Below are 24,734 nucleotides of genomic sequence, written 5' to 3' on the forward strand. Positions count from 1 at the left end.
TCTCCTTATTAGTGTCTGATTACACCTTTCAGTCATTGTGTTCATCTTGTATTTAAGCTCCCTGTTGTGTTCAGACCCCTGTCGGTTCTCGTCTATTGTATTATGTTGTTTTGTACTCTCCATGTGTTATCATTAAAGACTACTTTATTCGTAATGCTTTTACCTTGTGCATTCATACAGCCTAAGACTGTGACAGATATACGATTTTGGTCATATCGCCCACCCCTAGGTCTTGATTATATGTTTAATCTGGGCTGTTCAAGTTCATGCATTACAAAAGCAAGATTGTTTTCCAGCTGGGAATCTGCAACCAATGATCTATGCCTCCTAAGTTCTTTTTGATGTTCTGCAGGAAAAGCCCCTCACCAAATCTCTACAAAGAGGAGAAGACCCGCAGTTTGATCAGGTGAGATTAAGTAACATTTTCCACATCCTTCCTAACATTTAAGGCTTTAACTCTACCAGACACACACTGACAATTAAACAATTAGGGCTTTGAGACATGATTTTGTTTTGTTTCCACAATCAGAAATGATAAAGTAATGTTGAAAAAGACTGACAAAAAATTAATGATTTTCTCCCATACCATACAATGTTTCCGGCCCTTCTCTATTGATGGACAATTTTTTTTGAGTCATCATCAGTCAGACCCTAAGAATAGCATTCCTGTAGCTGGTGCTGTGCTGTCCTGACTTTACCCTTCTGTATTGAATTCTTAAGTAGCCTGAATGTGTGTGGGTTCTTGAACGTCTCACAGTGGTTGGGGGAATACCAGGCCAACTCTGCCCAGACACCACTCCTTTCCTCTATTTGGTTTAGCCCAGCCTGTATGACCACATTCACTCCCTGGATCTTAATTCTGGCTGTTTTCTGATTACCCAAATTTCACCCATAGTAACATTTCACTTCGTCATAGTAACATTTTCACTGTGTCCCAATTCGCTTACTCGTACTATGCCCTTAAAGTATGTACACTTTTTGTGAAGAAAAATTACATACTTTTGAGTGTGTTGCAGAAGAACAGGCATGTTTTGGGACCATGTCATAATTGTGTCATTAATGGACTGCGCTAAATTACCTGCAATATATTGTGTTTCTTTCATATGTACACATTCAGGCAATGTTCGGCACTCCATACTACCCTCTGTTTTTAATTTAGAGATGTGCACAACATGCACATTTTCTGCCTGCTTAAATTACTCCAGTTCATAATTGATCGAAACTGCATACTGTTTCACATGCTATTTTTATAAGATAGGTGGTGTACAGTATACTGTACAGTACACAGTGTGCTAATATTCCATTCCGTGTCTAGCCTCAGTTAAATCATATTGCATTTTGAGCTGTACAATTAGTGCTATGACAAAACAGAAACATTTCCTGAAGTTACTTCCTTTTTTCTCCACAGCTGATCAGCACTATGAGCTCTCTTGCTGAGTATTGTCTTCCCTCCATCCTGCGGACACTGTTTGACTGGTATAAAAGACAGAACGGTTTGGAAGACGAGTCCCATGAGTACCGTCCACGTGCAAACACAAAGTCCAAAAAGTGAGTTCCCTTGCCTACATTTAAAGTTACATTTCTAAACTATTTTTATACTCTTTGAAAATATTAACTGAAATGCCATTAGGAGTGTGTGATCTCTCCTCAGACAAAATAATACCCATATAGGGTATTGGTAACTAACTTTTGTACCTTTCATATGTACAAAAATAGATGCTTCATTTTTGGAATGCACCAAAATTTCGGCTACCAAAAAAAATCTCAGCCGAAACAGCTATTTTCGGTTCGGGTTGCAATGATTTTAGAGGGCCGAAATCAGTGACTGAAACAAAGGTTTAATTAGCGCTTCTCCGATGGCACTTTTTGACTGTGTTCAGAATCAATCTCATGCACACAACATGGATAAGCTACAACATTTAAACATGTCAGCTGTGTGGACACTAGCTCTGGACTGACGATATTATAATACAATAAAATAACTCTAGAGAAGGGCATTTTGCTAAATATATGCACTGTATTACATATTCATTATATTTTTTTTAGCCTGTTAGTGATGTCTTCGTTATTTAATGTATGTTTGAATAAAAACAAGTTATTACAGTTTATTGTCATTTAAATGTTTATATTTCACCAACAAACTGGGGTAGAAACAATGTTATTAAAAAGTTGACATAAAAACTGCCTTATGTGCAATTTAAATGTTTGTACAACTCAAGATTTTAAGTGTACATTATTAAATCATTTTGATTAATTAGTAGATTATTAAATGATTATTTATTATATATTTATCGGCCAAGTGCATCCTGAATTTTCGGTTTCAGCCCAGAATTTTCTTTTTTTGGTGCATCCCTACTTAATTGCCATTGGCAGGTATGGCGAAAAGTGTATTCATTTTCCACACTCTCTGTAGTGCAAACTTTAGATAAAACTAGAGCACAAGTGTCTGCTCGTCTCATTTCCACAGGTCTGTGTCAATATAATCTGATTTCATGTCTGTTGCATAAGCGTGTTTATGGTGTTCTATGCAAGTGTATATTTGTGTGTTTATGCATGTGTGATCTAGTGTGGATGGGAGCTTGTAATTAATGGCTGTCATCAGGAAGCCTTGCTTTCATCTGATGAAATACAATCTGTACTGCAGTGCACTGTGAAGCAGCTCATCCGATATTAGGCCAGTAATAGCCGAAAGGAATGTGTTGATCGGCTGTTTTTAAACTGTTGTGCTAACAAGATTAGCATTGTCTGCTGGTTTTTTTAAAACATTTATTGTGTATTTTAGAAATTAGTCCCATTTTCTTTTCCAGTCCCATTTAAATTTTTTATATTATTATTTTAAATTACATTTATCTCACCTAAATGTATGCTCACTATGTATTTGTGTTTTTACAGTGGGGTCATTTTGTTGCGCATGATTTTACACAGAACAGTGAAGCTTGATTTCAACCTTGAATTTAATTTACAAAGTAAACAAGAACAAATAAACAAATTACAAGCAGAAGCACTAATAAATACAATAAAATAAAAATACAAATTAAATAAAGAGTGCATGCTTTAAGGTTTTTAGGTAGGTCTACCAGTATTCAGGTACAGGAATAGCTACTACAGAAATTAAATAAATCAAATGTTGCATTATATAAATTAAATCCTTTTGTTGTTTGATTAACATTAATGACACAGACAGTAGCAGGTTCAGGAACGGTTTAAGTGCAATAAGCCGCAAAAAAGCACTCATTTCGGTTCTGCGTGTGCGCTCTGGGTATGAGCGCACAGAAAACCGTCTCTCAGAGAGCGCGCGAGTACTACTGAATGCAATACTGGCCTGATTGGGCAAGTGACAATTCTGTCCCAAAACGTGAGTGAAGGTCTTGTATCGCAGCGTGCAGCTCATTTATACAGACGATGTGGGGATGTGAATCACATTTTAAAAGAAGACGCAGTAGTGCTGAATCACTCTCGCTTTTTGTGACAGTATGTCTCACAGAAAGTTTTCAAATGACTAATTTGATCAGATAATCTGTGTGGATTAATTTGCTTATTCAACCAATAAATTAACTGAATAAATGTTATCCGAAATTTCCCATCTTATAAGCTCGAAACCTGCAGGGATGATTTTTTTTTTTTTTTTACATTTTGCGCTCCAAATCCCGCACCAAAATTCGGGCCCTGAGTGGTAAAGGCAAAGCAGAAATTTCTCAGCAGTAATATGGGATCACATGACTGTGGAACCTAATCAAATAACACTATTGGCAGCTAGGTTTGAATACATCAGTGCTTCAGAATCAAATACAGACCACAGAGGATTTCAGAAGCTCTCATGACACAGACCTCAGAAGCATGTTTATATTTTTGACTTACAGCAAAGCAGCAAGCAGTGATTATCAAAATGCAATTTACTTAATTTCTTCTCGTTCCCTGTCTCTTTCAGTGATGAACAGCAGAAAGATTATCTGATGGAAAGAAGAGACTTGGCAATAGATTTCATATTCTCACTTGTGCTTATTGAGGTTTTAAAACAGGTAGGTTATGATTGAATGATCAGTAAACCGACAACCTGCCCTGAAACAAATGCAACAGGAAGCAGAAATATCTGCTTTGGAATTTGTATTGTAATAATTTAATTTGGCCATTTCCTTGTTCATGAACACGTAATTTATATAAATATATTTATAATTAATCCTTTGCTTTGTAATAAAATATTATTTCATTTAATTTTAGTTTTTTAACCCTTTAATGTTTTTATTTAATTTAGCTTATTTTAAATAAATAAAACGAATAGATACATGCATTTATTTTATTTTATTTTGTTTTGTTATTTAATTTACGTTATACAGCGTTTCTTCCCCTTACTTATCCTGTCGCTTTCTCTTTTTGTAGATCCCTCTCCATCCTCTTCTGGATGGCCTCATTCAGGAAGTCATTAACCTGGCATTCAAACACTTCAAATACAAAGAGGGGTAATGATCCATTTAAGTTATTTCCTCCATCCACCATAAGCCATTATTTTCCTGCATGTATTTGCATTAGTTAATCTGCCTAATAAGCATCTTATATCATTTAAATTTTCACTAAATCATGCGTACTCGCTGTAAATGTAAGTGTGGTTAAGTGTGACTGGATTCTACAGAAGGACAGGAAGAATTATGATATTTCTCTGTCCTGCAGATACCTTGGGCCCAACACGACCAACATGCACATCGTGGCTGATCTGTATGCAGAGGTTGTCGGTGTCGTGGCCCAGTCCAGGTAAATTATGAAGCAGCAAAATAAGCTAATAAGAGCTTATTTAATGTTTCATATTTAGATATGTGGAGTGGGATTTTGGACCAGTGAAACCATCTGATGTTAAGGACATTTTTGTTTGGTAATGTGTTGGGTCACCACTTTGAAGTCCAATGTAAAATCTTGATCCTGAATCAAAACCACTTCCATTTGCAATAAAATTCCCACCTAACTTAAACTCTAAATGGATGGCTTCATGATTCCCGTTGAAGCCAGCGACCTGGTTTCGAGCTCAAAAATGATGGGCCGCATTCTTCTTCCTGCGACAGAGTGTCTACTGTTAGATGAAGCACTAATGGGAGGCCATTACGCTGATAGACGAGACGTCTCGTCATGTTCACAGGGAGCTCCATCAGTGTCGCACAGAGATGGAGTTTCTCCTTATCAGTATGAGAGCTCCAGTCCTGACAGTAATGGCCTCTTTCCATATTTAATAGTGTGAAAAATGTATTTGTGGCAGCACGTATAATAAGGAAGTCTTGAAATTCTTGTGTCTACATGTTCTGTTAAAAGTCAAATGAAATGTTAGACATGCATGTGCTTCATCACCCCAGTACAGTACAAGATAAATAGTATAATTCAGTCAAACAGTGTGTACAGTGCAAATACTCTAATATTCTTTATTTCTCTCAGTGGGAAAGTAGCCAGTTAGTTTGTAGCTCACCTAAAACAAACATTAAGACTTGCAGAGAGACACAGAGTGAGATTCCTCCTTATTCCCCCCTCCAGATGCCTTTCTAAATATAGGTCTGAAGATCTCTTTCTCTGTCAGAACGAACTCACAAACACTCCCTAACACACATGTGTACATGAAACATCCAAGTCCTGGAATTTGGTGGATGAAATGGTGAAATGGATTTAAACTTGGGCTTCCGATCGTTATTTAACTGAATTAATTTGATGATATTCTGATTAATTAATTGAATTAATTGTCGCAAATATCATGGCATCCTGAGAAAAGCCCTCAAAGGAGGATAATTTAAAGACAGACAGGTAAAGCATTAATAGACAACAAGTGAATTTAAAAGTCAGTATATTATTTTAGTTTTTTAGTTGAGTGAATTGTAAATGGAGTTTTTATCAATCTTTTATCAAAAAAGTATAAGTTGGATGCTTTCAGACAGAACACATTTTTGTATACCGTCTTTCAGCTTCAGCATACATTTACATTTATTTATTTAGGAGATCATTTTATCCAACACAACTTACAAATGAGGAATATTTTAACCAGTTTATCATAAGGTATATTATGCAGATATATAGATATACTGTATATATAAGCCAGTGCAAAATGATGGGATTCAAACCGAAACTCTGCTGTATGTTTTATTATTTTTTTATAAATAGTAATCCCTCTTTCCCAATCTTCCCAGGTTTCCTGCAGTGAGGAAGAAGTTCATCTCAGAGTTGAAAGAGCTAAGGCAGAAAGAGCAGAGCCCATATGTGCTCCAAAGCACTATCAGCCTCATTATGGGGGTCAAGTTCTTTCGCATTAAGATGTACCCAGTGGAAGATTTCGAAGCGTCTTTCCAGTTTATGCAGGTACACAATGCAACAATTACTTCAATGTTCTACTTTATTTGACAAACAATGTACACAATTATATATATTTATATATATATATATATATATATATATATATTAAAAAAATCTCTCTCTCTCTTAGTATTCAAAAAGACTTAAAATACTGTTATATGTTTATAGGAGTGTGCTCAGTATTTCTTGGAGGTGAAAGATAAGGATATTAAACATTCTATGGCTGGACTCTTTGTAGAGATTCTCGTCCCAGTAGCCGCAGTAAGTACAGCCGTCTCTGATAGATCTGCTGCAGTAAGCACTGCCAAACTAAATATTTGAATACTTAAAAATGTTTGTTTTCATTCATTCGCTAAATTGTAATTTGTTTGAGTAAGAAAGGCTTACCAAATATGTACATTTGAATAATGTAATAATGTGGCTCTTGTCCAAACTGTAATTCACACTTGATGTGATGTTTCTCTTCAGACGGTGAAGAACGAGGTGAATGTGCCCTGTTTGAGGAATTTTGTGGAAACACTTTACGACACAACTTTAGACCTGTCATCCAGGAAGAAACACTCTCTGGCAAGTCTTGCCCGAATTTATCTACACATTTTTTCATGCTCGAGAGCAATAGAGGGAGATGCATCTACAATAATTGGCTCGTAGCTGACATTTTTTCGCTGTCTGTGATGTTTCAAATACTCCATCTCTAAATATCTTTCACGACTTAACATAGCAACTTTTGATTTTAAACAGTGGCACACAATAGCTGTGTGATGTGTATGCATTTTGACACCCTTGTTAAAAATTTCAGGTGATTTGTTTGCCATATAAATATTTTACAATCCAACTTAAAGAAAACAACTCAAGTGCAAAATTATTGTGACAGGAAAGAGGAAATTGCTTTCTAAAAATATTTTTGAGTGCAGTGCTTCTTAAGGTTTGGATCCCAACCCTTAAATACCCATATAATGTGCAATTTTTTAATAAGTTACATTAAATTAAATTACTAAAAGCAAATGCTCGGGCATTTACTTAGCAACATTTTTAATGCAACCATAGTTTCTGCAAACTAACACAGTTGTTGCAATTATTTTACGCTATTAAAACATTAAACGCACATCTCGTTTAAGCTGTCTATTTAAGCTGTTCTATTAATATTTTTAAATCTTTGTTTAGTTTTATGTTTATGCCATACGCTAATTACTTTTTTGATAAGAGTTTTAACTACATTTACACAGTTTCATTTGTAGTAAAAAATGTAAAAACTGTGGTGTTTTTGATTGGAATTGTGGTTACCAGGGTTTATAATATCATGGAATGTATGTTGCCAGTATTTTTTGAGTCTCAAGTAAACACAGAATGTCTTATTGGGTCTTGGGGAAAGAAAGTTTGAATATTTTGTTCTAGAGTGTTTTTCACTGTCTTTGCAAAGTCATTGAATTACATTTTTCTTGTTAAGCACATATAATGAAACCATTGACTTGCTCCTTGTCTTTCTTAGGCTCTGTATCCATTGGTAACGTGTCTTCTGTGTGTGAGCCAGAAGCAAATCTTTCTAAACAGATGGCACGTATTCCTCAACAACTGCTTGTCCAACCTGAAAGTGAGTATTTGAGATCTACAAAGCTTGTATGATACAGCTTTTACAGCTTTTACAGATCAGCAAATAACAGCAGATCACATGCAAAAAGGAATGCAGTTTTTGTTGTGCAAGGGGGTTGTGTTAGCATCATGTGATTGCAAGTTCTTTTAACCAGTGGAGCCCATCAGTCAAGTGCACAAATATTTAAAGTGGCAGCAGTTAGAAGCAAATAGCTGTTAAAAATGTGTGAAATGCAGAGGGAGTGCAGCAGATTGCAGGAATGTTTTGTTTGCTTGAAGGAGAGGCCTGTAGGATAGGAGAATCCTTTATCATTAGCTGTAACATCTCATTGTACATTTTGTGCTCAGCACTTCAGTCTCTGTACCTGTGTGGGGGTGTGAGAGAGGTGGAATGAAAGAATTAATGAAATGAGTCTGGACAACAGAAAGGAGGTGCATAATAACAACAACCATGATGTGCAGAACTGTGAGAATGGTTTAATAAGATCCTGGATCACTCTATCGAGATTTCAGCTTTATCTGATTTCTGTTATCTCTCAGTCAGTCGTCATGTTGTACTTGCAGAGATCTGCTGCAGTCTGAGAGCTGCTGACTTGTTATGTAATTAAGGTTTTGACCTACAGGAAAAATATCCTGTTTGTTTCAGTGCCCACATTTGGTCAAAAGTCAAAGGAAATTGAACATTAAAGCCAAGAAACACCAAACATGAAAGAATAGATCAGGTTGTAAAAAAAAGAAGAAGAAAAAAAGATGGTAAACTTTCGGGGGGAAAAATAATTTGTATGTTTGTCTTGCCAGTAAAAATATCTAAACATCCTTGTAATAATATATTTTTATATATTATATTAAAATATTAAAAATAAAATAAATATATTTGAATAAAAATATATATCTTTCTTTTTGTAAAATGTAAAAAATATGTATTGAATGTTCTTTTCATCATAAACCTCACTACAGTTGATTAGATTTATGCTTATAACAAGAAAAAAGTAACTAAACTTAATTCTAGAGATATTCTATGAAATTATTATTAGTCTTAAAATTTTTGTATATTCTCAAGTAAATTTATCTTGGTTTAAAAATGTTTAGATAATTTTTTATTGGAGAACAAACTGGTAGAAACTGGTGAAAATCGTGGAATTAATGGAAATTATGCAGAAGTATAAAAAATGCACTCATTTGGTGATTTAAAAGATGCATCACAGGAACATAACAGGAAATTACAATAAAGTGCTCTTCTTGCAGAACAAAGACCACAAAATGGCCCGGGTGGCACTTGAATCTCTCTATCGACTGCTGTGGGTCTACATGATCCGAATCAAATGTGAAAGCAACACTGCAACACAAAGGTAGCATATTGTAAAACTAAATCATACCAACACGATTTAAGAAATATATTTATAATATAAGACATATAATGGATTTCATTTTAAATGCATGGCACTGACCGTAATGATAAGGAATACGAAAATAATAATGTTGATTCTGATTGACATCCATTAATATGACATTTTTATATTTTTATCCATTCCAGCCGCCTCACCTCAATCATATCAACACTGTTCCCTAAGGGTTCACGGAGCGTCGTTCCCAGAGACATGCCCCTCAACATCTTTGTCAAGATAATTCAGTTCATTGCCCAGGTTTGACACTACTCGCACACACACCTATAGACGTCTGATGCGCATAAAGAAAATATTCCACATCTTTTCCTGTGCCTTTTTGCAGGTCCTGCAATTTTACACTGTTGTCACACAAATGATTATCATTTAACACTGTGTAATGTAATCTTTGTTTCTTTTCTGGATATAGGAAAGACTGGATTTTGCTATGAAAGAAATAATATGTGATCTGCTGAGTGTTGGAAAATCAGCCAAAGCTTTCAGTTTAAACCCAGAGGTAATGCTCAAACACACACACGTTTACTTCAAATGTTGTAATGATTTTATCTAAAGCTCATTATTAATACCACCTATTAATAATAATAGAATTATAGAATTATAAATATAGAATTGTGTTTGAACCCATACAAACACATTTAACCCAATAGACCACCTGAGATGAGATCCTGCTATGAGGAAATGCATATTTTGTTCATTTTCTGATGTATATCTAGAGAATGAACATCGCCCTGAGAGCATTCCTCGTCATAGCCGATAACCTGCAGCAGAAAGATGGTGAACCACCCATGCCAAACACAGGGGCCACTTTGCCTTCTGGGAACACACTGAAGAAGAAAAAAACCTACCTCAGCAAAACTCTAACTGAGGAGGAAGCAAAACTGATAGGTCAGGGCACTTAGCTATTACAAACACCTGCCTGTTTGTGTTTGTCGTTGTTGTTCTTTTTTCAGTTTTTCATAGTCTGGGTTGTTTATGCTGTTCCCTGCAGGTATGGCACTGTATTATTCCCAGGTCAGGAAATCCATTGATAACATCCTGAGGCACTTGGATAAGGAGGTGGGCCGCTGCATGATGCTCACCAATGCCCAGATGCTCAACAAGGAGCCCGAAGACATGATCACGTAAACAGTTTTTTCTGACCTGTCACCACCTATTATTTATCTCAGAGTGTAACATGAGTGGGTGAAGGAAACGCTCACAGCCAGACAACTTATGAGTCACGTTCAGCACACACACCCTGTTTAGACAGTCTGACATTCTCTTTTTTCCATTTCCTTGTGTTTCTCTTTACTCTGTCTCTCTCATTGTTTACTTTTTCTTACCTCATCCCTTCTCTTGTGTCAGGGGTGAGAGAAAACCAAAGATTGACTTGTTCCGGACGTGTGTTGCGGCCATTCCACGTATCCTGCCAGATGGCATGTCCAAAATTGAGCTCATCGATCTCTTGGCCAGGTGAGTTTCACCATGTACCCTTTGTATAAACAATACACTGTGGATTAAAAACATAAGAGAAGCTGTAATTGTCATTGATTGTTTTTCTTTCTGGGTTCTGCAGGCTGACGGTCCACATGGATGATGAACTCAGACTCATTGCCCAGAATTCCTTGCAGAGTCTGCTGCTGGACTTCTCCGACTGGCGAGAGGACGTGCTGTTCGGGTACACTAACTTTCTGCTGCGTGAGGTGCAGGACACGCAGCAGGGCCTGCAGGACTCTTCCGTTAAACTGCTGCTGCATTTCCTTACACAGTGGAGGCTGGCGATACAGGCGCCTGGAAAACGCTCGGCTGAGGTATTAGCATGAATTTTTCTCTTTAATGGCTATGCACACTTTACCAATGTAAATGGTTTTCGGGGGCTGTGTGCATGATCATGTGTATGTGTGTATATTTGTTGACCTTAGATGGGATCTCAAAGCAGCGGGAGCTCTAGACTGGCGCCCGATCGCAGTCCTCACTCCACGGTGCTGCACGCAGTGGAGGGTCTGGCCCTGCTGCTGCTGTGCTCCTGCCAGACCAGCACTCGCAAACTGGCCGTGTCCGTCCTCCGAGAGATACGCTGCCTGTTTACAGCCATCGGACAAGCCGAGGTGAGACAGGCTGCTGGGTCTGTAGCAGATTATGCCAGAAACACAAACTAAACTAAACAGAATTTCGTAGAACAAGGTAGAGTAAAATAAGATATAATAGAAAAAGACAGATAATATAATAGAATCTGAAAGAATAAAAAAAAGACAATAGAATTATAAAGAAAAAGATAGCATAGAATAGAAAAGACAGAATAGTACAGAAAAGGATAACATTGATTAGAAAAAAGACAGAATAGAATAAAATAAGATATAATAAAAAAAAGACAGAATATATTAGAACAGATTCTGGTAGAATAGAAACAAAACAAAATAATAAAGAAAAGAGGAATATAGCATAGAATAGAATAATATAGAATAGAAAAAGACAGAATATAATAAATAGAAAATGATAGAATAGAAGACAAGATGATAGAAAAGAGAAAGAGAAAAGAATAAGATAGGTAGAAAAAGACACAAAATATATATATATATATATATAATTAGATAGATAAATAAAACAGAATAGAATAAAAAAACAATTAGAACAAATAAAATAGAATAGAAAGAGACAGAAGAGAAAATTATAGAATACAACCGTGTACAATAACTTGGAAAAAGAAAAATGAAGAATAGAATAGAAAAGAAAAGAAAAGACAAAAGAGTTTCTCTTTTGCCAATTATTGTTGTTGGAGAAATTAGTTTTAATAATTTAATTTAATAATAATCATTTAAAACACAGATAATAACCAAACATTAGGTTGAACTAAAGCTTATTGACTGAATTTGATGTCATGTGACCAGTTGAATTAATCATAAACATGCATGCACATGCAGTGGATATCAGATGCAATCCTAATCAGTAACACCTAACCTGTTAGTGTGTAACCTAAACATTATTCAACACAAGCCTTGTAACTGTCATGTAATTCTGCTCTCAGGATGACGATAAGTCCATGATCGAGGTTATGGACCAACTGGCCCCCAGCGTGCTGGACAGTTTCGTCCATGTGGCTGTCTCTGACTCTGTAAGCATTCCCTATTAACCCTCCGGATGTGTTTCTGTTTGTGGATCCATATGATTGTGTGTCGTTCTCAGTACTGACCTCAACTTGCATAAAATTGATTTGTGCCACAAGAGTTTTATAGAATTCATTTGCCAAATGTCTGTCTTTAAAGTCATAACACTCATGCATGCTTGCTCAAGTTCAGCTATTAAAATCTGTGTTCTGTGTAGGCCACCCTGCCCATGAGTCATCACGTGGACCTGCAGTGGCTGGTAGAGTGGAACGCCCGCCTGGTTAACAGCCACTATGATGTAAAGAGTCCCTCTCACGTGTGGATCTTCGCCCACTCTGTGAAGGATCCCTGGGTGCTCTGCCTCTATAGCTTCCTTAGGCCAGAGCACCTCCCCAAACACTGCCCAACGGCGCTCAGCTATGCCTGGCCTTACGCCTTCACTCGCCTACAGCTGCTTATGCCACTTGTTGACCCAAAGTGAGTTTTTCGATCATCTTTACTCTTAAAACGTCCGGTTTATAGTAGTTTTTGTTATTTTACATTTTTTACGAATACTGGGGTGGAAAACAGACTTTCAAGAATTTCCCTTTCTCTGGTACACATTTGCAGCAGTCCCGTTTACGCCAAAAAGACCAGCACGCCAGGCCCAGCCGATGGCTATGTGACGCTGTGGAGGAATTACCTGATATTGTGCCTCGGTGTTGCCAAACCCAGCATCATGAGTCCGGGTCACCTGAGAGCCTCCACCCCTGAGATTATGGCTACCACACCTGACGGCAGTGTCACGTATGATAACAAGGTGCGTTGTGCCAATAGTAGGACAGTGATGATTTGGAAGATTAAAGAACTGTGATGTCATGAGTAAGTACATGTATGTGTTTCTGATCAGGTGATAGGCACACCATCAGTGGCATGGCTCCTGAAACAGCTGGTTCCCCTCATGAGATCGGAAAGTTTAGAGATCACAGAGTCTCTGGTCCTCGGCTTTGGGCGAACAAATTCCCTTGTGTTCAGGTATTGCTTTTAATAAACATGCCTCTTTCTCACTTAATGAGCTATTTAGCATAATTTTACCCCTAAAAACAGTTGATTTTCAGAGTTTGGATTATTTCCTAAACCAAGGCAGTTTTACAGCAAATTTATCAAAGCATTCTGGCAGCTACACTGGACTTTTGCCACACACACTGAGGGAGCTGTGAAAAATGTGAGGTGTTTGAGAACAGCGCATGAAAAGAGCAAGTAATGTGTGTCCCAAACAAAATAGCACAGATGACTGTCATTCCATTCTGACGTGTGCCGTTACTTAGAAGAGGACAGATGTCTACAGGTTCTACAGGACTTCACTGAAGCTCTTATTGTTAACTAAAACTATTCAAATAATTTTCTGTAATCGGAAAAAAAGCTGAAATAAAATATAAATATTAGATGAAATACATAAACATAAAATTAGCTGCCTTGGCAACTAACTGAAATAAATCAGTTTAAGAATTTTTTTTTTACTAAAACCAAAATAAAATCATTAATAAATAAAGCTAAAACGAAATAACAAGTATATAAAATACTAAAATAACACTCAGCACAGGTTATTTTATGTAATTTGAAATGTCAACCCCTAGATATATGGATTTTAATTTTGACAATTTTTGTCAGATATGAATTCATCGCAACATTATTACAGTTTTTGCAGGAAAAAGCCTTATTTACTTCAGGATTATGAGCCAAAAGCATGTTTGTGGAAATATTTATGTTGCTTTCATTCTGCGGGTGTCTCATGACTGTTTCTCATGTGTGTTTGATTAGGGAGCTGGTGGAAGAACTCCATCCTCTAATGAAAGAAGCTCTGGAGAGGAGGCCTGAGGTGAGAGCTCTGGCCAAATCCAGCTGAATTTGGAAACCCCCGTAGATAACATTATGTGTATTGTTGTGTCTATAGTGCAGTGGCAGTGCTCATGCACAGTAGTATTTACATTTTTAGATTTAAATGGACTCTCTCTCTGTGTCCTTCTGTATTTCTGTCTCTGTAGAATAAGAAGCGGAGAGAGCGGAGAGATCTGCTCCGGCTGCAGCTGCTGCGTATCTTTGAGCTTCTTGCTGACTCAGGGGTCATCAGTGACAGGTGAACTTGTCCACTGATCCCACTGACTGGTTTTGTGGACTTATGAAGTCAAATCTGGGGTTTAACTTTTTAAACTGATCTTCTTTCAAAACAAAGTGAATCTTTGACCTCTGTTGAATTAGGAAAGAGAAAGTCTTGTAAAAATCCCTTGTGCGCCTGTTTTACTTTCTTCTCTGCAGTACTAATGGGGCATTGGAGCGAGATTCCCTGGCTCTAGGAGCCCTTTTCCTGGAGTATGTTGATCTGACCCGGATGCTCTTAGAAGCAGAGAATGACAAAGAGCTGGACATTTTGAAAGACATGAGAGCTCATTTCAGTGGAATGGTGGCCAACCTCATCCAGTGTGTTCCAGGTAAGACTGTACATTAAAAACATAGACCAAATACTTTGAATATCCCTAATTTATTATTTTAGTTAGAACCATCTTCTCCATTAGCATCTCAGTGATCATTCCCAATGTATAATGAATTCTCAGAATACTCCGAAGTGTACTCCTGAATACCATATTAGAGCAGGTGAGATATTTTAGCCTGGTATAATAGAGCCATTGATACACAGGTCTCGGAGTCTAAGGTTATCCAAACATACCGCCCCCTTCAAAGGCTCAATAGGCTCCAACACTGAGTGAGTCACTTACTAAAGGCCCAGGATCAGAGCTATGAATAGAACTGTGCAGGCTCTGATTAATACGCGCTGACTGACCAAGAAAACCCTCAGACCAGCAAAGCACAACATCCCCTCTGACACACAAGTAGCCTACGCAAGCCCATCAAAAGCCCTGCGTCACAGCCAGCTCACAAATCAAAAGCTGTTTGTGATGCAGGGCTGTTCAGTGTGTTCACATCCTGTAAAATATGGGATGAATATTAGCATTTTATATAAATAAATATGACAGTTTTAACCAGTTAAAAGGGGAGTTTATTTTACAAGTTATTTACCTTTACAAAGTAAATGGACAAATGTACACAGATGATTCTTTAAAGAGCTATTTCTACTTGATCTGACCCTTAATTCAATCAATTGTATTATAAATTATAATAGTAGTATAATTTAATATTAAAATGTATTAAAATAATTGTAATTACTTTTAATTCAATATTCATTATACACATAAACTACCGTTATTTGATACCAAATGAAGGAAATTAATGCTTTTATTCATCAAGAGAGCATTAAATTAATCAAAAGTGAGAGTAAAGACATTTGTACTGTTGCAAAAGATTTCAAAATTATTCTATATATTTTGATCATGGTTTTCACAAAACTATTAAGGAGCACAACTGTTTTCAACATTGATAATAAAAATAAATGTTTCTTGACCACTAACTCAACACATTAGAATGATTTCCAAAGGATCACGTGACACTTAAGACTGGAGTAATGATTGCTGAAAATTCATTCAGCCTTGTCATCATAGGAATATATTACATTTTAAAATAAATTAGCAGAAAACAGTTAACATTACTGTTTTACTGTATTTTTTCAATAAATGTAGATTTGCCTGTCCAAACACATTGTACACTGTACCATTAATTCTTGTTTGTAAAACAAAACATCAAAGCATGTTAGATCCTCAAATCTCGTTTGGGTTTTTCTCTTTAGTCCACAACAGGCGGTTATTGTTCCCCCAGCAGAGCTTGAGACATCACCTCTTCATTCTCTTCAGCCAGTGGGCCGGACCCTTCAGTGTCATGTTCACGCCTCTGGACCGCTATAGTGACCGCAACCACCAGATCACACGCTACCAGTATTGCGCTTTGAAGGTAAACCTGGATAAAAAATCTGGTATTGATGTCTCTTAGAGGTTATAAATAACCTCATAAAGGCATTTTAGTAAAAAATATAGTCTCGTAATTTAAGAGAACAGATGAAGTTTTGAATTGTTTAGAATTTGCTATCACAGTTTTGTGGACGGATGAAATGATACAGTCATGTTAGCGCCACTAAATCACAAAAATTTGAAATCCAATCTGGAAAGTACCTGTAAGCTGTATACAGAAGTACCTGTATACAGAAAATTCCCCAAGCTCTCTGTACCCTCCTTGTCCAAACAGGCATGCAGTTGGCAGGTACCCGATGCTCTGATCTTTTTTTCGGCGTGAAAATCCAATTCTGTGTGTTACAATGGATCAGGGCTTTTAGACAGAAGAAGCTTGTGTATAAAGTCTCTCGTGATGATGATTCATTTTGAAATGGGTCGGAACTGTGGTTTGTCCACATGCTCCAAATCACTGAGTGTTGATATGGGATTTCCTTTGATGTAATGTTGTGTTTGTGCGTGTATACTGCTTGTCCTCAGGCTATGTCAGCGGTACTGTGTTGTGGCCCTGTGTTCGATAACGTGGGCCTTTCTACAGACGGATACCTCTACAAGTGGCTGGACAATATCTTAGCCTGCCATGATCTCCGGGTATGCATGCACTTCTTTTTTTTTATTGCTAGAAAGGTGTCGGCTGTAGTCCTTGTCTTAACCTGTTGATGCTGAACAGGCTTCCTGTTTAAAATTTTATAGCTGCTTTTAATACCTGCATCAGGTTTAATACTTGTCATTAAAACTAAACCAACAAGCCTGTCAGGATTGGCCTAAGAACATATTTTGTTTTATATGCTTTTCTTCTTTATTGACTTTATTGGTTCTGGGTTGTCAACCATTCAAATAATGAGTAATCTTATTTTTTTTAGGCCTGCTATTAAAGTTTAATGGGTTACTTCAATTACTCACCCTTGTCATTCCAAACCCATAACACTTTCGGTCATCTTCGGAACACAAATTAAGATCTTTTTAATGAAATCTGAGAGATTTCTGTCTCTCCATTGACAACTAAGCAACTACCACTTTCAAGCCCCAGAAAGGTAGTAAAGACATCATTAAAGTAATCCATCTGACTCCAGTGATTTAACCTCAATTTTATGAAGCGACATAACATAATTTACAACTTTTGTAAAAAAAAATCTCCAACAAACGTTCACAAGAACACCACGATGCATGCATGTTGTGTTGACACGACAGCAGGAGCAGACCTACGCGCTGTCAACACAATGTCATCCAACACGTATGTGCTCGCACGTTCACGAGAACACAATGAAGCATGCATGTTGTTTTGACGCGAGACCAGACGTTGTTGTGTGAACACGCACATTGGAGATTAATATTTTGTAAATAAAGTCGTAAATTATGTTTTGTTTTTTTGGCGCAAACAAAACACTCGCGTCACTTAAACCACTGGAGTTACATGGATCACTTTAATGTCTTTACTACCTTTCTGGGGCTTGAAAGTGGTAGTTTCTGGGGCTTGAAAGTGGTAGTTGCGTAGGCTGTCAATCGAGAGACAGAAAGCTCTCTGGTTTCATTAAAAAGATCCTCATTTGTGTTCCGAAGATGAACGGAAGTCTTATTGGTTTGGAACAACATTAGGGTGAGTAATTAATGACAGAATTAAACATTTTGAGTGAAATAACCCTTTAATGACTAGCAGGATGGAAAAACTTTCATTCAGATTTGATTATGGGAAAAGCACACATTTAAACTGTTTATATCATTGGCCGTGATTGCAGGTGCATCGGCTTGGCTGTGAGGTTGTTATCTTACTCCTGGAACTAAACCCAGATCAGGTGAATCTGTTTAACTGGGCCGTGGATCGCTGCTTCACTGGATCATACCAGCTCGCTTCCGGATGCTTCAAAGCTATTGCTACTGTGTGCGGTAGCAGGTAATCAGAACCTTCATCACTGCCATGGTTACCCTTCATGAAATTTCAAGATTTTGAAATTTCAAAGATGTCACTTTACATCATAATAAAAATTGTTTTTATCTGTATTTTTTCTTACTTTTCAGGAATTATCCATGTGACATTGTGACCCTTTTGAATCTGGTGCTGTTTAAGTCATCTGACACAAGCAGAGAGATTTACGAGATATCCATGCAGCTTATGCAGGTACCTAACCTTTTTTTGTGTGTCTTTTTTGTGCTGGCTCTTTCAAGCCAAGAGCTCAGATTTGTACTTGTTTGTCCTGTATTTTCAGTGGCTAAAAGATTTATTTTTTGTTCCATATGTTAGACAGTAATCTTTATACAAGTTTTTATTCCAAAAATAAATAAATTACTAGCTCCATAGATGCTGTTAATTCATAATCACAATTTTTGTGGGAAACAATGACACGTGGGAAAATGTTATATTATTTTCTATTTTCTGTGTCGCTCAGGTTCTGGAGTCCAAGTTGTCTGTTTACTCAAAGAGGATTGTGGGGCAGAAAACAGGAAATATCCTGTATGGCACACATGGTCCTTTACCACCGCTATACAGCGTCTCTCTCTTCCAGCTCTCAAACCAGCTGGCCTGCATGTATCCTGAACTCACCCTGCCTCTCTTCTCAGGTAAGGTGTGCGTGTCTGCGTATGTGACACACTTTCTCATGCCTTACAAGGAATACCTCTTAGCCACATGTTTGGATGTGTCACCAAAGTGTTGCCCTACTAAAGGCAAATAAACACCTACGTGTAAAAGAATGGGCCTGGTCAGGCGTGCTCTGTTATTGTACTGCAGCTCAACTTTTGAACTTGAATGCTAAACCTGCCTGCTTTTTTCCCCCTCCACAATCATACATGCAGAGGTCAGCCAAAGGTTCCCCACCACTCACCCTAACGGCAGACAGATCATGCTGACCTATCTGTTGCCCTGGCTGAACAACATAGAGCTGGTGGACACAGGACTGCTCCCCCCCACCTCCAGCCCAAGCACCCCGGAGGAAGAGGCCCGTGAGCAGGCCGACAACCTGGGAATCACCCACAGGCTCAAGGGCAACGGCTGGGGCTCTCTGCAGGCCACTTCACTGGTCCTAAACAACCTCATGTTCATGACAGCAAAGGTAAGAGGCGCTGTGGCTATTGCTTAAATACCAGTTGTGGTGATGGCTCGACCCAATACGAAAGAAAAGTCACAAATTAGATCTCTTTAATATCTCTGTTGCAAGAATTGTTGCCTTACATAACTTTCGGGAAAAATACAATGCTGTAAAAGTGTACAAAATTGCCCCTTTAAAGGTTCTACAGTCAACTAAGATGTTACTGTTGTTGGGGTTTTTTATCAGTATGGAGACGAAGTTCCAGGTCCTGAGATGGAGAACGCCTGGAATGCTATTGTGTCCAATGACAAGTGGAGTAACAACTTGAGAATAACGCTGCAGTTCCTCATAAGCTTGTGTGGAGTCAGCAGCGACACCACACTGCTGCCATATGTAAGGAAAACACACATACAGACACTCTTAACCCACATGGTCATTTTATTAGATCTATATAATGGACTAAATTTGTCTCTAACTGTTTTTAGATTAAGAAAGTGGTGATATTTCTGTGTCGGAATAACACCATTCAGACCATGGAGGAGCTGCTCTTTGAGCTTCAGCAGACAGACCCGGTAAACCCAGTGGTTCTACACTGTGACAACCCACCGTTCTACCGCTTTGCTGCCAGCAACAAGACTTCGGTTGTGGCCTCAGGTGAGGCACATATGATCCCCCACTTGGAGATGCCTAGATGTCTGCCAATAGTACTGATTTTGGTTACACTTTATTTTAAGGTGACATAGTTACATTAATATTGCTCAGTAGTTAAATAAGTAAGTACAATTAACTTAATGTGCTTACTATAGAGTTACGGTTAGGTTTGGTTTAGGGTTGGTTACTTGTAATTACATTAATTTATTGTTATTTCTATAGTAAGTTAATGTAGTAATGTATACATCACCTTAAAATAAAGTGTTACCCTGATTTTTTCTTGGTCTGGTGACATTTTTAATTTAAATTTTTAAATCTTTACATTTCTAAGATCAACTTTGAATATAATGAACATGAAATTACTTGCTATGCTATGCAACTTTTATAATAATGGTTGATAATCTGTAAATTATTGCATGAACTATTCAATTATTAAATAATTCATTCTATAAATTAACAAATAGGTTTGTTTCAACATAAATGTAGTACTTGTTGTGACTAGCAGTCGAGCAGTGACAGTTCTTTGGCTTTGTGACATCTTTATTGGCGAACCCTGTGTTGTATCCAATGCTGTGAATCTCATAACCAAACGCATGGTTCTGACTTAATGTTAAATTAATTTGGGTTTTTTGTTTGTTTGTTTGCAAAGGCACAACGTCTAGCAGTAATACAATAGTGGCCGGGCAAGAAAACTTCCAGGAGACAGATGAGGCAAAGATCACCAGAGAGAATGTAGAGAGGTGCATCTTTCTTTATGCAACTGAGATTTTAAAAAAATTATAATAATTTAGCTACTTGGATGTTAAACAGCTTAATACATGTTAAGTCAATATGCATTTTAGGATGCATGTGCATTCTATGTTCCCTAACATGTGATTTGTGTGCACATTTACTCAGGTTGAGCAACGCAGCACGGGCTCATAACCGTCTGGAATCACGTTACAGCAACAGCTCAGGAGGTTCTTATGATGAGGAGAAGAGTAAGTTCTTCATCTGACCTGTATTATGGACATAGTTATGGACAACTTTTTGATTCACAAGCCCTCTGTGCACCTCCAGACTTTATAGGTTACTGCCAGTAATCCCTGAGATTACAAGAACAGAGCAACAGATGGTTCACAGCTGTCAATCCACTCACTGACACATGTAGCTGAGGATACATTTACACTCTTTGTTTTACAGCTGTAGATTTCTAACAGCTGATATCTGTACATGTGACTTACCAGTTAGCACATACTGTATTTACCAAAAATACATGCTGAGTACAGCTTTAAGCCTCCGTTTTAAGGAATTCGGTTCTGAAATTGAGGTCACATTGCATCCTTTTGTCTGTATGTATTTTCACTATTTGCGTGTCAGCCAGTTGTGCACATGTATTTGTGATTTGGGTGTGGGAGCCGACAGCTTTTGTCCTCTCTACATACCTGTCATGACAGCTGATGGACGGGTGGCAACATGTCAGCTCTAATGGAGAGAAATGATTATCTGACTGGATGATGTGCTCTAAAACGACTCCTCACACCAAATGGTCATATGAATTGACAGACTGAAATTTCTCTTTAATTGAATAATTAATTAAAATCAATTCATTATTTTTAAATATTTTGTTAATGATAGATTGTCAGTTTATTTAGAATTATTACAATTCTTTAAAATGTATCTAAAGATAAAATAATATTATATTATTCTACATGAATGTAGAAATTTGCAGGAGGGATTTTAGAAATGTTTCCTGATTGATTTCGATTATAGAAACTCAGATTCAGTTTATTGAACTACAGATTTAATATTAACTGTATGTGAAACTAAAGACTATCAGATTGACCAATCAGAAACTAATCAAAGCATTCTGTGGTCAAATGTTGTATAGTGGTGCTAAACTGATTTAGATTTGTTTACCTGTTCATGGTAGGGTCCTGATCACTCTGTTTTACGACGATGTCTAGGGTTTTTTTTTTTAATGCCAATTGTGTGTGTTGGCAGATGACCCTCTGCCTCCATATGCCGCCTGGCTGATCAGTGTATTGGAGAGTAACAGACCTCAACCTCTCCCCATGCCTGTAAACGGTGGCTGTTGGGCCCCGCTCGTGGACTACCTGCCCGAGACCATCACCCCACGGGGACCTCTTCACAGGTACTGCCCAAACTTTTAATCTACTCTTTTGCTTCGTTTGCAATTTCATGAAGTCAGACTTATTCGAACATAAGATTTATGAAAGGTCTTAAATGTTCAAAGTCATTTTGTCCCTTTTTTGTTTGAACTTTTACAACCCTCCTACAAAAATGCCTCACACATACATGACTTGGAAAACATTTACAAAGACACATGGATTCATACAATAAAGTAATCTTTACAGAGTCTGTTTTGTTCATGTCCAGCGGATGAATTTTATTTACCCAATCCCATAAAACTCACTTGTGTTAGTTTGCTCTGGCATTTTACAGCAGTTACCCTCAGCTCTGTTTTGTTTACAAGAGGGGAACTGTTGTTCCGTTACCATGACAACAGTGATTCTTACCAGCATCCTTATGACGTTCAGTGATTTTTTTCGGGAGGGAGGAATGGGCGGTCAGGCATGCATCAGAGGGTGGTACATCAACGTGTGTTAGATTTTTATAAACCATCTGTCAAGTTAATCAGATATGTGCAGACTCACACTGACATCTGAACAGGAAGATATACATCAAAACTCGGGTGAAGTTATTGAAAATATGAGCAGAATTGCATAGCAGGAGTATCTGCTAAAAACTCTCCTTTGTGTATTCTGTCTGGTTACACAAGCCAAATGAAGAGATCATCTGTCTATACCAGTCTGCAATTTCATCGATCTTAAATTTTATTTGGTGATTCATGGTCACAGCTCTCCCTGACTCTGTATGCCTTCATTTTAGAACCTTTTACCATCTTTATAGATGCAATAGTGACGAGAGGGCTTGAAATATTGGACAATATTTGTTCACAAAGATTGTGAATTGTAAAAGTAATTCGATGAATGCAGTTACTGAATATGTATATCTCTCAGCCGAAAGGTCAATTCACACTGCACCGAACGACTGGCGGCAACAGACTCTTTGTTGGGTTTTGTTGGATGAGTGTGTTACCCCTGTTACCCCTCTCCTTTTTGCCGATTGAAAATGCTGAATCGGCAACGGTCGGTCTTGGAATCTGAGAAGTGACGTACTGTAATCTGGTGACTGTCGGCGTTGATCAGTGTCTGTCGGTGCCGTGTGATTTGGCCTTAAAACTGTTCTTGCTGTATTCTGACAGGTGCAACATAGCTGTGATCTTCATGACGGAGATGGTGGTGGACCACAGTGTGAGAGAAGACTGGGCCCTACACCTACCGCTGCTTCTTCATGCTCTCTTCCTAGGTAAGCACTCTTTTTTTCATCTCTTTGTCTCTCTTTCTTTTCAATGTTTTTAAAATGTGGTGGAACCCCTTATCCAGTGTTTACTCTTTTCTTAGCTGAAAAAAAAAAAAACTATGAAGGAGTGTGTGTTTGTGTCTGGGTCTCTCGCTGTGAGAACGCACATCTTTTGTCTGGTCTATATAGTTCCCGCATTCTCCACTTTAATTCACCCCAGCAGGCTGTCTGAATAACCAGCACAACAATGTCAAAAATGTCAAAAATGTCTGTAATGGAAAATGAGGAGGAGAAGGAAAGAAAGAGGGCTGGCGAAATGCCATCTACTCATGGCTTATCTCTCTTTGACTCTTTATGTCATCAGCACCTTCAGCCAAACAATGTGTTTCTCTTTATGTCTTTTGACTAGAGGCACTAGTATGAATGTATGTTGTGTTATCCACGTTATACAACAGTGGGAACACCCTTTGAAAGTCATTTAGTTCATGTTCAGAATGTGTTTCATTCCTGTCTACTTCACTGGCTTCTGTTCTATTCATCTCAAATCAGTTCAGTTCATTTACCTTTGTATCTCTGTCCTCTCAGGTTTGGATCATTACAGGCCGGAGGTGTTTGAGCACAGCAAGAGGTTACTCCTGCATCTCCTCATCGCCCTCTCCTGCAACAACAATTTCCAGGTCATCGCCTCTGTCCTGTTACTAACCAGAGAGATCGGTGACAACAAGACCCTCACTGTTAAATCCAGCTACCAGCCTGAATACCACTACACAGGTACAATCAGTTCCCAACCCAAAGTCCCATGCTTCAAATACAACATGACATAAAAAGACACCACCAACAGAAACAAACATTCACAGACAGTTTCTTCATAACATTGCACAAAACCAATTCCAATTTCTCGCTAGAAGATTTGTTTCAATTCCCATAAGAAAAAAGTTTTAGAAAAGATCTCAGACTGTGCTCAGATATCAAGATATCAAAAGTCTGCTGGAGAACGACAAAGTGGACACTCAAATTAAACATGATCTATGAAGAACAACCTGTGGAATATTCCTGGGTACAGTCATTGTTTCTTTATCCACAATTTTTTGTTTTAAATACAACAACATTTCAGTCCTGCCAACTTGCACAGCAAGATCAATGCACAAAAATCACAAATACCTTGCCTTAAACTCTCCTGACCTAATTTTGTCACTTCACCTGCTGCACAGAGCAGTCACTAGTTATGTTTCCATCCAAAGTTGCGAATTTAACTTGTGCGCAAAATTGGAATATAATGCATAAAACATTTGCGAATAAAGCACCGTTTCCTTCCCATGTGCTCAAGAGAACAAAATCAGTTTCCTGAAAAACTGGTGATAAATA

The 24,734-nt window shown here is 37.8% G+C and overlaps 1 protein-coding gene across 13 annotated transcripts in view; it reads left to right on the top strand.

Annotated features, from left to right (window-relative positions):
* The window catches only part of fryb (furry homolog b), a 67,409-nt gene that overhangs the window by 26,865 nt on the left and 15,810 nt on the right, over window positions 1–24,734 (top strand). For 12 of the 13 annotated variants that reach the window (XM_082156936.1, XM_082156934.1, XM_082156933.1 and 9 more), the window contains 37 exons: window positions 353–406; window positions 1,409–1,548; window positions 3,929–4,019; window positions 4,378–4,457; window positions 4,666–4,746; window positions 6,156–6,324; window positions 6,487–6,579; window positions 6,787–6,885; window positions 7,808–7,909; window positions 9,154–9,257; window positions 9,443–9,551; window positions 9,721–9,807; window positions 10,025–10,196; window positions 10,300–10,432; window positions 10,656–10,763; window positions 10,867–11,101; window positions 11,213–11,398; window positions 12,316–12,402; window positions 12,612–12,871; window positions 13,004–13,193; window positions 13,284–13,408; window positions 14,195–14,252; window positions 14,419–14,510; window positions 14,690–14,862; window positions 16,113–16,273; window positions 16,810–16,920; window positions 18,066–18,220; window positions 18,346–18,445; window positions 18,714–18,885; window positions 19,120–19,376; window positions 19,599–19,745; window positions 19,838–20,006; window positions 20,653–20,743; window positions 20,901–20,983; window positions 21,987–22,137; window positions 23,272–23,375; window positions 23,955–24,140. In XM_082156936.1, coding sequence (XP_082013062.1) covers window positions 353–406; window positions 1,409–1,548; window positions 3,929–4,019; window positions 4,378–4,457; window positions 4,666–4,746; window positions 6,156–6,324; window positions 6,487–6,579; window positions 6,787–6,885; window positions 7,808–7,909; window positions 9,154–9,257; window positions 9,443–9,551; window positions 9,721–9,807; window positions 10,025–10,196; window positions 10,300–10,432; window positions 10,656–10,763; window positions 10,867–11,101; window positions 11,213–11,398; window positions 12,316–12,402; window positions 12,612–12,871; window positions 13,004–13,193; window positions 13,284–13,408; window positions 14,195–14,252; window positions 14,419–14,510; window positions 14,690–14,862; window positions 16,113–16,273; window positions 16,810–16,920; window positions 18,066–18,220; window positions 18,346–18,445; window positions 18,714–18,885; window positions 19,120–19,376; window positions 19,599–19,745; window positions 19,838–20,006; window positions 20,653–20,743; window positions 20,901–20,983; window positions 21,987–22,137; window positions 23,272–23,375; window positions 23,955–24,140 — 4,915 coding nt within the window. The remainder of the gene's footprint in view (window positions 1–352; window positions 407–1,408; window positions 1,549–3,928; window positions 4,020–4,377; window positions 4,458–4,665; window positions 4,747–6,155; window positions 6,325–6,486; window positions 6,580–6,786; window positions 6,886–7,807; window positions 7,910–9,153; window positions 9,258–9,442; window positions 9,552–9,720; window positions 9,808–10,024; window positions 10,197–10,299; window positions 10,433–10,655; window positions 10,764–10,866; window positions 11,102–11,212; window positions 11,399–12,315; window positions 12,403–12,611; window positions 12,872–13,003; window positions 13,194–13,283; window positions 13,409–14,194; window positions 14,253–14,418; window positions 14,511–14,689; window positions 14,863–16,112; window positions 16,274–16,809; window positions 16,921–18,065; window positions 18,221–18,345; window positions 18,446–18,713; window positions 18,886–19,119; window positions 19,377–19,598; window positions 19,746–19,837; window positions 20,007–20,652; window positions 20,744–20,900; window positions 20,984–21,986; window positions 22,138–23,271; window positions 23,376–23,954; window positions 24,141–24,734) is intronic. The other variant, XM_082156938.1, reaches the window with a different exon arrangement.

This window comes from Leuciscus leuciscus (genome assembly GCF_965113295.1).
Source record: "Leuciscus leuciscus genome assembly, chromosome: 24".
Taxonomy (NCBI): Eukaryota; Metazoa; Chordata; class Actinopteri; order Cypriniformes; family Leuciscidae; genus Leuciscus; species Leuciscus leuciscus.